We start from the raw sequence: 12,497 nt of genomic DNA, 5'->3' as shown, positions 1-12,497 counted from the left end.
CTCTCCACGTTGGGTATGTTCATCTATATAACTTATCCCTCCCCTGAACACGGAGAAAGTGGTAGGGAAAAGTTTGCAGGTAGGACATTTTAGTTTTGCCTTGCTATTATAACAATTTACCATAAATCTAGTGGCTTAAAAACAATGCAAATTTATTATTTTACAGTGCTAGAAGGCAGAAATAAAAAATGAGTTCACAGCTAAAACCAGGTATCAAGAGAATCACACTCCTTCTTCGGGGATCTAGAGAATAATGGGTTTCCTTGCCTTTCCCAGCTTCTAAAGACTTCTCTCACCCCTTGGTTTGTGGCCTCACATTACTCTGACCTCTGCTTGAGTCATCGGATCTCTTTATTTGACTCTGATCCCCTTCCCCTCCCCTCCCACCTCCCTTTTTTATTTATAAGGACCCTTGTGATCACATTGGGCCCAACCAGATAATTCTGATCATCGCTCCATCTCAAAAATCCCTAATTTAATCACATCTGCAAAGTCCCCTTCACCATATAAAGTAAGTAATATATTCACAGGTTCCTGGGGTTAGGATTTGGACTTCTTGGGGTGGCATTATTCTGTCTCCACAGGGGTGTCACAATGCCCAGCCAGCCGCCAAAGCAGAAACTCTGATGGAGGAATCCACTTTGGAGAAGTATGGGAACACATTCTCCAGAAATAGAAAGACAAGGGGAATGGATATAGGTTAAGAGAAGCATTTTATGGTGAATGACGAAGGCGTTCTTTTTCTGAGGGATTAAGGAGCAGGTTGAGGGTTTGGAAAAGGCGGCGAAGACCTGGAAATGCTGCTGCAGAAGGTAGGAAAGCCGCCAACTAAGGAAGAAAAAGTGCATTACTTCCCCAAGGGCTTATCTGAGATGTGAAGGCAGTTACCCAAGTCGGACGAGGGATCTGAGGTCACGCCAATTACCGTGTGCCTGAAGATGACACAGCCCACTGCCAAGACAGCCGTCTAAGTTTCTAATTCAAAATTTATAAATACACCAAACAATGACATCGGAACTAAAGTAGTTCTCCCACCTCTTTTTTGTTATGCCATTGTTGTTTTTTTTTCTTTTTCCATGATTCCTATAAGAAATCTGACACTAACTAGGTTAGCATAAGCAGGGGGAAAAGAGACATGAATCATAGGCCACACTGGAAATAACCCAAGAAGTAAGAAAAACCAACTTCTGCCTAAAAGAACAACACTGGTGAAAAATTGCGCTAGCCACAGGTCTGTGTACTGAGAGCCTAAGTTTTATGAAAGGAAAAAAGATGGAGTCTGATCAGATCTATCAGCTGCTTCCCTTTTCTAAGACATTGACCCTGGCAACAGCTACTGAAGCTTGGGTGTATTTCTCTCTGCTGTGTCATACGGTGTCCCTTTCCCCTCCTCCCTCCGTGCTCGGTTGCCCTGTGTGTGTGTGTGTGTGTGTGTGTGTGTGTGTGTGTGTGTGTGTGTGTGTGTGTGTGTGTGTATTTGGTTTCTCAGGGCCCCTTGTAAGATCACAGCCGCCTGCCTGTCTCCTGCTGTTGCTGCTGTGTTGACTAGCTTTTTGCTGCCCCTTGCCTCTCCTTTCTCTTTCTGCTTAGCTCCTCGCCTTCTGGTGAGTATGACAAACACTCCCCTAGGCCCTGTGAGAAGATGTGGGGTGCGGTTCGTGGTGTTCAAAACTTGCAACTTTAAGATTGCCAGTGAGCTGTTCAAGAACTTTCCATTGTTTTATTTATAATTAAAATGTGTTGCTCAGGAAGGGATGTGTGTGTGATAATCTACTGGGGCTGCCAGTACAAGTGATAAATTTTCTCTCAGAGGAGGAAAAGGGCAGGCAATAAAGTTTACGGAAGATAAAATTTAGAAATAATTTTTGCTGTATAATTAATCTAGAAGAGACAATTTAAAAGTAACAGAGTTCTTTGACTTTGTCTTTTTTTTTTTTTTCCTCTTGTTGATTTATCTTGAGGCTACGTTTAGGAATTGAGTTTTCCTGTGGTTTACAATGACTCGGTTATTCTGCTTTAAAGTAATTGTGGAATGTGAGTTTAAAGGCTGTCCGTGGGATTAATATAAAACCATCAATGATTATGGCCTCTGAGGAATGAAGAATAAAGCTAATACAAATAAAATGCTTGCATTTAAACTAACCACACTAAAACTCCTATGGACAGTCAGTTTTTAAATTCATCGCTTTGAAGTTTGGTTTACTTGAGATTTTATTTCATCCTAAGAACACTTCTTAACACTTTAAAACCCACAATGTGGATTTATGCCAGTAAATGTTTACTGTTTTCAATTTGTATTAAAACGCACTCTCTTCCCTTGATTTTCAAGGATAAAGTGCTAAATGCCATGTCTCCTTTTAGAAGAGCTTAAAATAGCTTCTGGCTGGAAGCAGGTGCCATGTGTCTTTCTCCAAGTTCAGGGGAGGCATTAGTTATATATAGATGACTGTGCCCAAGAAGTAGGTAGGGGTCAGGATAAAGAAATTCCAGTGATGAAGACAATGAAGCTGTTTATTGTATCATTTGATAATAAAGTTAGTGGATTAAAATGAGGGAGGAAAAAAAGTAATTCCTTCTAAGTTAATGTGCACTTGGTGAGGGCCACAAGTGGGTGGCAGTATCTGTACATTGCATTTTCCATTCTTGTTGGCGGCCACGCACTTGACATCTACTGCCCTGAGAACAAGAGGAGGAAGCTGTGCAATGCACAGAGAAGCGTGCTTGTGTTTTCGCTTTCACACCTCCACAGCAGCAAAACCTGTGCATTCTGAGGATCTGGTCATATGTTTACCCTGCTAATTAGCACCATCACCACTAAACATCATTTACAAAGGAAATGCACCACAACCTAAAGGCCTAAGCCAAATCTCTGGCAACCCCAGAAATGGGGTTTCCAGCCAGAAACCCTGGAACCCTTGCCTCAGCTCATTCCTTGCCCCGTATTTCCAAAGAACCCGTATTATACCTGGATAATTTCCCTAATTCATTTCCTCGTTGTTCATTAAACACGGCTATTCCTTAAAAATTATCAACTTAGCCTAGAGCTTCTTGACCAAAAAGAGAAAGTTCTAATCTGTTGTTGTTTTTTTCCTAAAAGAAAGTCAGTTTTTATATTGGAACAAAAATGTATTATAGAAATTCAAAGAATTATTATTATGAGTATCACCATGTTTCCATGCCAGTTTGTTTGTTAATTTATACCTTCCCTCATTCTCTGTCTTATTCCAAAAGTGATGCTAGTTAGAACCTCAAAAAAAGTATTCTCATCATTAATTATTACATGTTGCTCATCTGGGAAAAGGAAAGTACCAGAAAAGCAAGAAAGCATTTCCTATATCCAGTATAATAATTTATTTATATCAATGTACTCATATTAATCAAATCTTCATTATACAACAGATTAAAATAGAAATTAGGGACATTATTATTATGAAGGATTTTAGTAAGTTTAGTGACTCTTGTATTAAATATTTTAACTTTGAGAAAAATAACACTATTTAAAATTTAAATATTCTAAATATATACATCCATGTACTTCCAGTGATTATAAATCTACATAGAATTATATAAGAGAATGGTAACACAAGTTGGCGATTCTAAGCAAAATGACAGATAGGGCCATAAAAAAAACAATACCTTGAATTACTCTGCTAATGTCAATAATAGGAGATACTACTGGAATTTAAAGACCAAAACCAAAATATGCTAATAGGGTGACTTGATTTGGAAAAAATGGCTTCCCACTGTTCCTACCTACCTAATTGTAAGATCTTTGCGAAAGTACATTCGTTCTATGTTAGAAACCGTAAGTAGTAGGCGCCCATTTGGAGATATCCTTACCATTTACATGTAACTAGGTTACCTGCATAAAACCTGACTGTGCTTACCACTAGGTATTACTCCCAGCATGGAGGTGAATCACTCTGCACAGCTCTCGGGAGAGCCACAGTCAACACCTCCGGGGGACAGTTCATCGGTACCCAGTCAAAATGGCCTGGAGAAGCCATGTGATCAGGCCTCTTCAATCTCTGTCCAAGCACCTCTGAAAGAGGCAGACGTGCAGCCTGAAACAGGAGCTCATGACATCTCTGAAGAGTTGAATCGACAACTGGAAGACATCATTAACACATATGGACCTGCTGCTGGCACAGCAGGGAAGGAGAGCCCCAGCAAGGCCAACGAGCCGCCTGAGAACACAGAACCAGCCGACAACGAGGATGGGGACTGTGAGGAGGCCGCGGAAGAGACTGAGCGAGAACCTGTGGCTTCCGAAGAGCCACCCACAGCCAAGGAGCCTGTCAGCAATAAAGAGCAAAAATTGGAAAAGAAAATCTTAAAAGGATTAGGCAAGTACCTATGTTTTAATATATGACTTTTCTTTGAGTTAATCCTACAAAGGGCACTCCCTCCAACCTTTACTAAAGCCCACATCTCCTATTTGGATTACTACCAGCTTCCTCCAGGGTCTCCCTGCATCTCCTCTTGTTGTACATGTCCCCACCCTTCCCCTCAACAGAGCTAAAGTGAAGTTTCAACATGCTACCCACCTACCTCTGTCCTCAATGGCTTCCCATTGCTCTTAGGGCAAAGACCAGAATTCTATGATAATCTTTCCGGCCCTGATGGTCTACCCCAAACCAGTCTTTCCAGCTTTATCTCCTATCACCCTACCCTACAATCGCCCCTTCCTGAACACTGTCCCTATCACTACCATTCTACTACTGTCTAGTAACTATAGTCATTCTGATTTTCTTTCAGTTCTTTACACCTGCCCTACTCCATCCTCCACAGGGCCTGTGTATATCCTATTTTCTCTACCTAGAAATCTCTACCCATACCCCCGTTCAGCCCTTTGGACACTTACTTCCTTATTTAGATCACACTCAAATGGCATTTTCTTAGCCCAACCCTAGATGAAGTCTGTTTTTTGTTTCTGTTTGTTTCTATGCATCTTTCCTTCCTAGTATTTATTAGCATTTAAGAGTATATATTTACTTTTGTGATTATTTGGGCAATGTGTGTCTTCCCCAATATCTCTTTTATTTCAAGGGCAGGGACTGTGTATGTATTTTGACATCATCAGATGCCTAGTGTCTAGGACAATGGATGGCATATGCTAGGCGCTCAATAAGATGCCTAGTGTCTAGGACAATGGATGGCATATGCTAGGCGCTCAATAAATATTTGTTGTAAGAATGAATGAATGAATGAATGAATGAGCTATTTAAAGCAGAGCTAATGGAATTTGGATTTCAACAAAACATAATATAGGGATGGTTTTGTATATATAACATGATTGTATGTTAGATCACTTAGTAGTATGTTCCATTACTATACAAAATGTTTTTTATTTAACAAAACTCTTTAGAAATATATCAATTTTAAAATATCAACAACTGCAGAAAATATTCCTGCTCTCATTATTTGATTGGTTCAGCAAATATTTATTAATGCCTAGTCTTTATGAGGAACTGTGCTGGGTGCACAAAGATAAATAAGTTGTCAGGGACCTTTAGTCAAAGAGCTCTAGGTATGGAGGGAAAAACAGACATGTAAACTAATTATTATATAGGATAGGTGCTAAAACAGGCACAGGAAAATTGTTAGGAGAACACGAGGAATTGGTAACACCAAAAATGGCTGTGAAAGAAGGGTGAGAGAGCTAATTTTTTAGCTACCAGCGAAAGTATGTTACTTCATATATGAAAGCCCCTCTGCCTGTCTTCCTTCATGAATTTCAAGGAAACACTCATTACAAATACCACCTCTTATGTGAAATCTTCCCTGACATGCCCAGGTAGCATTAGCATCATCTTCCTTAGTTCTCCATTAAATTTTCTGCAGCAATCATTTTGTTTACACACCTGCCTCCCAAGCTGAATAGAGAATCTATCAAGGGCAGTGATCATACTTTATTCATTTTTGGAAGTCAGTGTGGCAGACTGAGATTGTGGGCGCTGGAATCAGAACTTGGTTCAGACTCCAGTAACAGGTTACCTGTGAACTCAAATGTGTGCCTGTGCTGGCATAGGACTGTCCTATGATGCTTAAAACCCATTGCTGGCAATGCTTTCAAGGAGGGCTAAAAGACACATTCAAATAGCATACATGACCCACGCAGCAAAAGATTAACCCAGATAATACCAAGTTCCAATGTGCAAGATTGGAATCACTGTACTATTTAGAAGTTTGAGAAGGAAATAAAGTTGGTCTGTGTGACAGAGCTATTGTTCCTTCTCTATCCAAGTCGCCTCAAAAAAGTCCCTTTGCATTAGTCACTGTTAAACTTTCCATAAGACAATACAAAATCACAACTCAGAGGTGATTTCAAGTGTTCCCAACCAGGGAAGTTCTTTTGCTTTGTTACTTTAAAACTACTTCTCCATCGAATGTGTATGTGTCGTATTGAGGAAATGGAGATGAAGAAAGTAGGAGTGAAGTTAAAGATGACCAATTTTGGTTTCTATTCTTGTCTTCCATGAGTTACTTCAAAATATGTATTAACCTCATAATTACCAAGTAATAAAAAAAAACATTAGAGAAAAAAAAATCCCATAACTCTAATTCTGCCACTATCTACAAGTTACTAAATTTCAATTAAATGTGTTTGATCAGAGCCAGTGTTTGTGAATCAGTGTGCTCAGGTATATCCACTCTCATCACATGTGTGTGAGCTGCCCACCCTTTCCATGCCATTCCTCTGAACACCATCAGCATATTCTTTCAATCACTGTACTATTTCAGATACAATATGAGTTAAAACAACATTTTTAGGCTAATCTAAATATGTAACTACCCTTTTAAACATTATTTCAGTTGCCTGCACGTGATTTTAACTGGCTTCTTGGCCATTTATCAAGTGGCGCTGCACTGTCATATGGACCAATGGTTTTCCAACTTAATTGTGCATGAAAATCAAATACAGACTTTGTCAAAAATGTTCCCCCTGGGCACAGAGATTCAGAATTAGTAGGCCTGGATTGGGGCCAAGGCACCCTGGGTCATTTTGACACAAATAGATTGTGGAAACAGTGGTTCTAATGCTTCAGAAAAAAAGCACTTCCTCCACCTTGGAGAAAATATAGAGTGCCAGTTGTGACCTTCTTTTAGAATCTATTTGGACATTTTATAGAATTTTAGTAAGTCATTCTTCCTATACCTGAATATACCCTTAGACTTTGCTTATGTGTTTGATAAAGATGAGTTTCTAGTTATTGTATGTTTGTCAGATAATATTTGCTTTATTGGGATTTTTTGATACTCTGAAATGTTCCCACTTTTCCAAGTTTGGGAAATTTGAGATTTTTGGACCAAATTAAAGTTTTCCTATTGTCAGGATTCTCTGTAATATATACAACAATGAAAATCTCCAATACTGATGGGCATAGTTTACAACATTTTCTAAACTTATGGAAGCAAACTACTCTCCTTTCATAGAATACCTCTGAATATTTGGAAAATGTCTCTACAGCCCAAGTACTCAGGACCTATTTTTCCTCTGGAGGCTGAGTACCCTCCCACAATCAAGACGCTAACACCAGAGCTGCTGGGAGAACATTCTACAATCTCTTTACTTGGTACACTCACTTTCTCCTTGGCATCTGAACTGAAAGAAACAAAAAAAGGTTCCCCATTAGAGAGAACATGACATGTCCTCTTGTCATCTAAAGTCCCCACCTCATCCTCTAGGCTAACAAGTGTCTTACTAATCATTTCTCTGTCAACATTATGTGGGCTGCACTAGCACCACAAAGTAATAAGCACAAAACAATGACAAAATATAATATACTGTCTGATAGTTAGGGTGATAACTGATTGAGTAGGGAAGCACAGGTTTGAAGCACAAGGCCAGGAGAGAGAGAAAGCTGGCTGATCCACAGGTCCATTCTAAGCTCAGACTCTGCCTAGTCAACCCACTAATTTTACAGACAGGAGTAGTGAAGCCTAGAGGGTTGTAAAGACTGCAAAAAAAAAAAAGAGAGAGAAAATGTTACTTAACTAGTCAACTAGTTGATGTGATTGTGAAATTAGTCATAAAGAAAGCAAGGAGCAGGCTTTAAGTCATTAATAATGTAGAACCAAAGATATATTAAAATAATCAATATGTTGGTTGAGGAACATTTACTTAGCTCAGTCAATGGGCTTCATCTTTCTGGTTATAAGTGAGTTTCAGTTTTACCTTCTGAGGGGCAACTTGACTAGGACACTGGTATCCTGAAATGTCGTCATTTACTTACTTTGCCTTACAATGTTCACTTTTTCTAGATGGTCTGTTTCATCCATTTTAGATTGATTTCTAGTTTCACTCTGAGAGCGAAATAAACTGCTGCTTTTACACAAATGCTCAGTTTGTTTTTGGAAGAGATGGTAGGAAACCAGAGGAATTTATGGGGAAAAGAATCAGCAGAGACTGAAAGTTTCATGAGAAGATTAATACGGAAACTGAAACAGGCCAGATCCTAAAAGGAGAGGAGGGTTTAGGTAAGGAGGCAGAAGGAGAGAGAAAAATATGCCTTGAGCAAAGTGATCAGTATTTTCTTCTGAGCTGATATGGGAAAGGATGTATTCATTTCTTATTGCCCTTTCAGATATGTTTCTTTATTATTATAAGCTTTGCTTTTTGTTGTTGTTGTTGTTTTCCCTAGAATCATTTCCTCATTATTAGACTCTTAAAATCTTTTTTTAAGACAGTTTTTGTGTTTGTTTGTTTTTTAATAGTTGCAGCCAAGAAATTGCAAGTAGTTTAAACACAACATCAACTGACCTATAATAAGAATGTGATACATAGATGATGTATTACAGAATTATACACTTGAAACCTATGTAACTTTACTAACCATTATCACCCCAATAAATTTAATTAAACAACAACAACAGAAAAAAGTCCAGGTCTGTTCTCCGAATGAGTGAGAAGCCAAATTTCCAATTACATATAATAAGTTCACTAAAATAGAAGAGAAATAAAATGCGAGCCAAATGGAAAATAATGTGTCTAGAAAATACAGAGAAGGTAGTATTTTTAAAATAGATATAGTCAATAAAACCAAGTAAAACAAACAAATAAAAACCATAACTATGAGAGGTGACAGTGAGGGTAAGAGAATCTTTATAAATTTTGAGCGGGCTAAAACATTGAAGGAAAACAAACATGTCATCCAAACAATGTTATTTTTGTTGTTGTTATCTAAATCAAGCTATAAATAATTAAAGCTATTTCAGTCATTGAATCATAAAATCCAAAGAGGTGACAGCTCACATGGATGCCTGTGCATGGAGGGACCTGTGAAGACACAGTCACCTACTAATTTTGTAGACAGGGAAATTGAAGCCCAGAGAATTAGAAAGTCTGTAAAAAAGGTTACTCAACTAGTAGATGCCAGAGGCAGTTCTAGAACCTTGGTCTCCCAACCTTAGTCTAGTGTGAATTTAATGACAGAGGGTGCCAAATATATATATATATATATATACATTTTAAGAAAGGAAAACTGTATAAAAATTGTAATACTCAATATATACCAATAAAAAAAGATGAATACAAGTCACGTTTGACCTCTGCAATTACAAGAGGTGCTCAAAGTGGTTACCATTAGCATCCAGACACTTTTGATTACAGTGAACTACTGCTTGAGCAACACTGACCAAAGCGTCCACTTGTGTACATTTTTTTGGCACCCTCGGTATATTATCCTTCCTATCTACATATTTGAAGCTTACACTATCCTTCCTATCTGCATACATACATACAGTTCCCTTAAAAGATATCTATAGATGCTCAGGAATTATTTGTATTACCCTCATTATCTTTAAATTATGTTAGAGAGAAAACAAAGTTAACATTGAAATATAGTTCTGGGTCTAACATTTGAAAAGAACATTTACAATCTTTTCCTGCTTTAAGCTTCTGCCACCACGCTTGGAAACTGGGAAGGGAGAAGAGAGGTGCATATGTGTATCCAAGAATCAAATTTTAGCCCCAAAGTTCTAAAAGACAATTTTGGAAGAGACAAGGGAGAGTTTTGAACACTCATTAAATCTACATAATTTGTCACTGAACTTCATATAAACAGTCATCACCATGCTAAAAGTTGAAGAAAAATCCCGGATCCGCACTTCTATAAGCTGACTTCATTAAGGATCTTAGCTTCTTTGATGTGAAAATAATTCCTTCATATTCCAACACTCCCTCAGTCTACAGCAGTGCCAGTGGGTGTGACATAGTTGTTCTTGCTACATTGTGGTTCTTCTTTCATGTAGACTTAACAACCAAACTGAGCACACTGCGGAGTGGTGGCCATGTGTCACCTTTAATGGGGACCTCAGGTCTGCCCCTGGTTTTCTTCATGACTAACCTCACCATCACATTGCTTTACAATGACACATTGGGGAGAAGGCAGATCATCCCCTCCCAATAAAATGTCCCTGAATCAAGTCGATCTTTCCTCATATGTCTGACACTGTCACCAAATGACCCCATTTCCATGGAACTGCAATTACAACTTTTCTAGAACAAATCTCTTTGTCTACTTCTCTCCTTCATGATAAATCCACACACCACTCCAGTCCAACAAAACCAATGGAAATTTCAAAATTAAGCTCTCTGATGTCATAAATTTATGAATTCTGCACATGCCTGGTTCTGATTTCCTGGATTTTTTTGTTGAAGGAAAGACTGATGCTGCTGACTGTTAATCTTCTATACAAAATAACAGCATGTGAGAAGAGACCTCAGTGAGTGTGATGATCAAAAAGAAAAAAGCCTTCTTACAGTCAAAGAAAACAAAAAGGAGAGAAGATACTTAATGATACAAAATCTGAAAAAGAAAGCCATTGGACTCACTCAAGCATCTCTATTTCCCAAAATGAGATGTAATAGTTCTATGTATTGGTGCTCACAGCAATGTTAGGTAGCCTAACATACACTTCCTATCACAGATGACAGGAAGACCTATCTTTCATCTAGTCAGTCACACAGTTAGTTATCTTCAAGACAGTCTTCATTTGATTGACATGACAGTCATATGCACTGGTTGGCTTTGTTTTGTTCAATTATTACCAACATTTACTGAGCACTTGCCATGAGCCAAACACTGTGCTGGGCCCTGGACCAAATCTGATCAACAGTACAGTGTCTTGCTTTTAACAGATGACACTAACTCAGGACAGCCATCTTCATGTGGTACCTTACACAGACTGAGGACAAGGGTAAAGAGATGGCCCGACCTGTACAATACAAATCATCCCTGCTGCTAAAGAAGTAACTCAGAGCCCAGGCCTGGTGGGGGCGGGGCAGCAGTGATTTTCAGTTTAGGGGCAGGATGTATCCTGCAGGCCACAGTTGGAGAGCTGGTGGGGCATCGTGCATCCCACCTTCTCCCCTGTCTCAGGCCATGTCTCTAATATGAACTGACTCACTGGGCAAAGACAGACAAAACCAGCTGTTAGAAATGAGGTCATTTTTTTTTTCCCCCAAAAAAGTTTCCTTTTATTTCTCTAGGTTTCCCTGGCATCGGAATTCCACATGGGAGTAGAGCGATTTAGAGCAAGTAGACAAACCTTGGATGCAAGCCTTGGCTCTGCCAGTATTAATCATGTAACTTTGGACTCTCTGGGCTATAGATCCTTATCTTTAAAATTAACCAGTTGTCTGTGTGCCCTTTGAAGTTCCTTCTAGACCTAAAATTCTTTGATGCCATTGGAGTTACCAGATTTAGCAAATAAAACACAGGATGCCCAGGGAAATTTGAATTCCAGATAAACAATATGTAATTTTTTTTAGAACAACTATGTCCCAAGTTCTGTATTTTATCTGGCAATCCTAATTCCGTGATTTATCTGCCTGTCCAGGATGAAAGCAAAAGTTCCAGCAAAGGGGAAATGCCTATTCTTGGGGAAAAGGTTGTCAAAGTTGCTAATCTTCTTAAGCAGATTTATATCAGGAAACGTGGGCTCCACTGAATGACTTGACCTCCCTACTCTGATTAGATAGAGTGATTGTCACTCTGTTCCACCTCCGATAGGACTTTTGAGAAGATATGCTCAGTGGTACAGGTAGGCCTCAGGGTCCCTCTCCTCCCTCCCAGCACTCAACCCAATGGCTACTTAACAATTCACAGGCACCACAGAAAGGCAGGCTGGGCAGTTTGAGCTGAAGGAGACAAAAGAAAGAACAATGAGGAAAGAAAAAAAAAAAAAGAATTCAAGGCTTACTGTCAAATAATCATGAACAGATGAGATTTAAAATGTAGCATAAACTCCAACTGGGAACAGAAAATGAAACTGCCAACAGAGATTAAGTTCTAGGAGAGAGAAGGGAAGGCCCAGGCAGGCTAAACCTGGAACCAGAGAGACACACAAAGGCCTGTGGACAAGGCCTTGCATGTGTTGGGTCAATTTTCTCTCTACATGGTCAGACAATTAAGTTTGTGAACTCATCCTAGAAAAAGTGCTACATACCTCATTGCTGAATATCACTATGGTCACCTTTGAAGTACTCCCCT

At 39.0% G+C, this 12,497-nt stretch overlaps 1 protein-coding gene across 1 annotated transcript in view; it reads left to right on the top strand.

The window, feature by feature from the left end:
- The first annotated feature begins 1,461 nt into the window (after positions 1-1,461).
- TXLNB (taxilin beta) overlaps positions 1,462-12,497 on the top strand; it is a 44,076-nt gene continuing 33,040 nt past the window's right edge. Inside the window, exons 1-2 of the mRNA XM_019648108.1 lie at positions 1,462-1,604; positions 3,894-4,346. Of these exons, the coding sequence (XP_019503653.1) occupies positions 3,908-4,346 (439 nt within the window). The 5' untranslated portion in view covers positions 1,462-1,604; positions 3,894-3,907. The remainder of the gene's footprint in view (positions 1,605-3,893; positions 4,347-12,497) is intronic.

Source organism: Hipposideros armiger, unplaced genomic scaffold (assembly GCF_001890085.2).
Source record: "Hipposideros armiger isolate ML-2016 unplaced genomic scaffold, ASM189008v1 scaffold_120, whole genome shotgun sequence".
Classification (NCBI taxonomy): domain Eukaryota; kingdom Metazoa; phylum Chordata; class Mammalia; order Chiroptera; family Hipposideridae; genus Hipposideros; species Hipposideros armiger.
The sequence above is the reverse complement of the archived record's forward strand: the minus strand, read 5'-3'. Positions and strand labels throughout refer to the sequence as shown.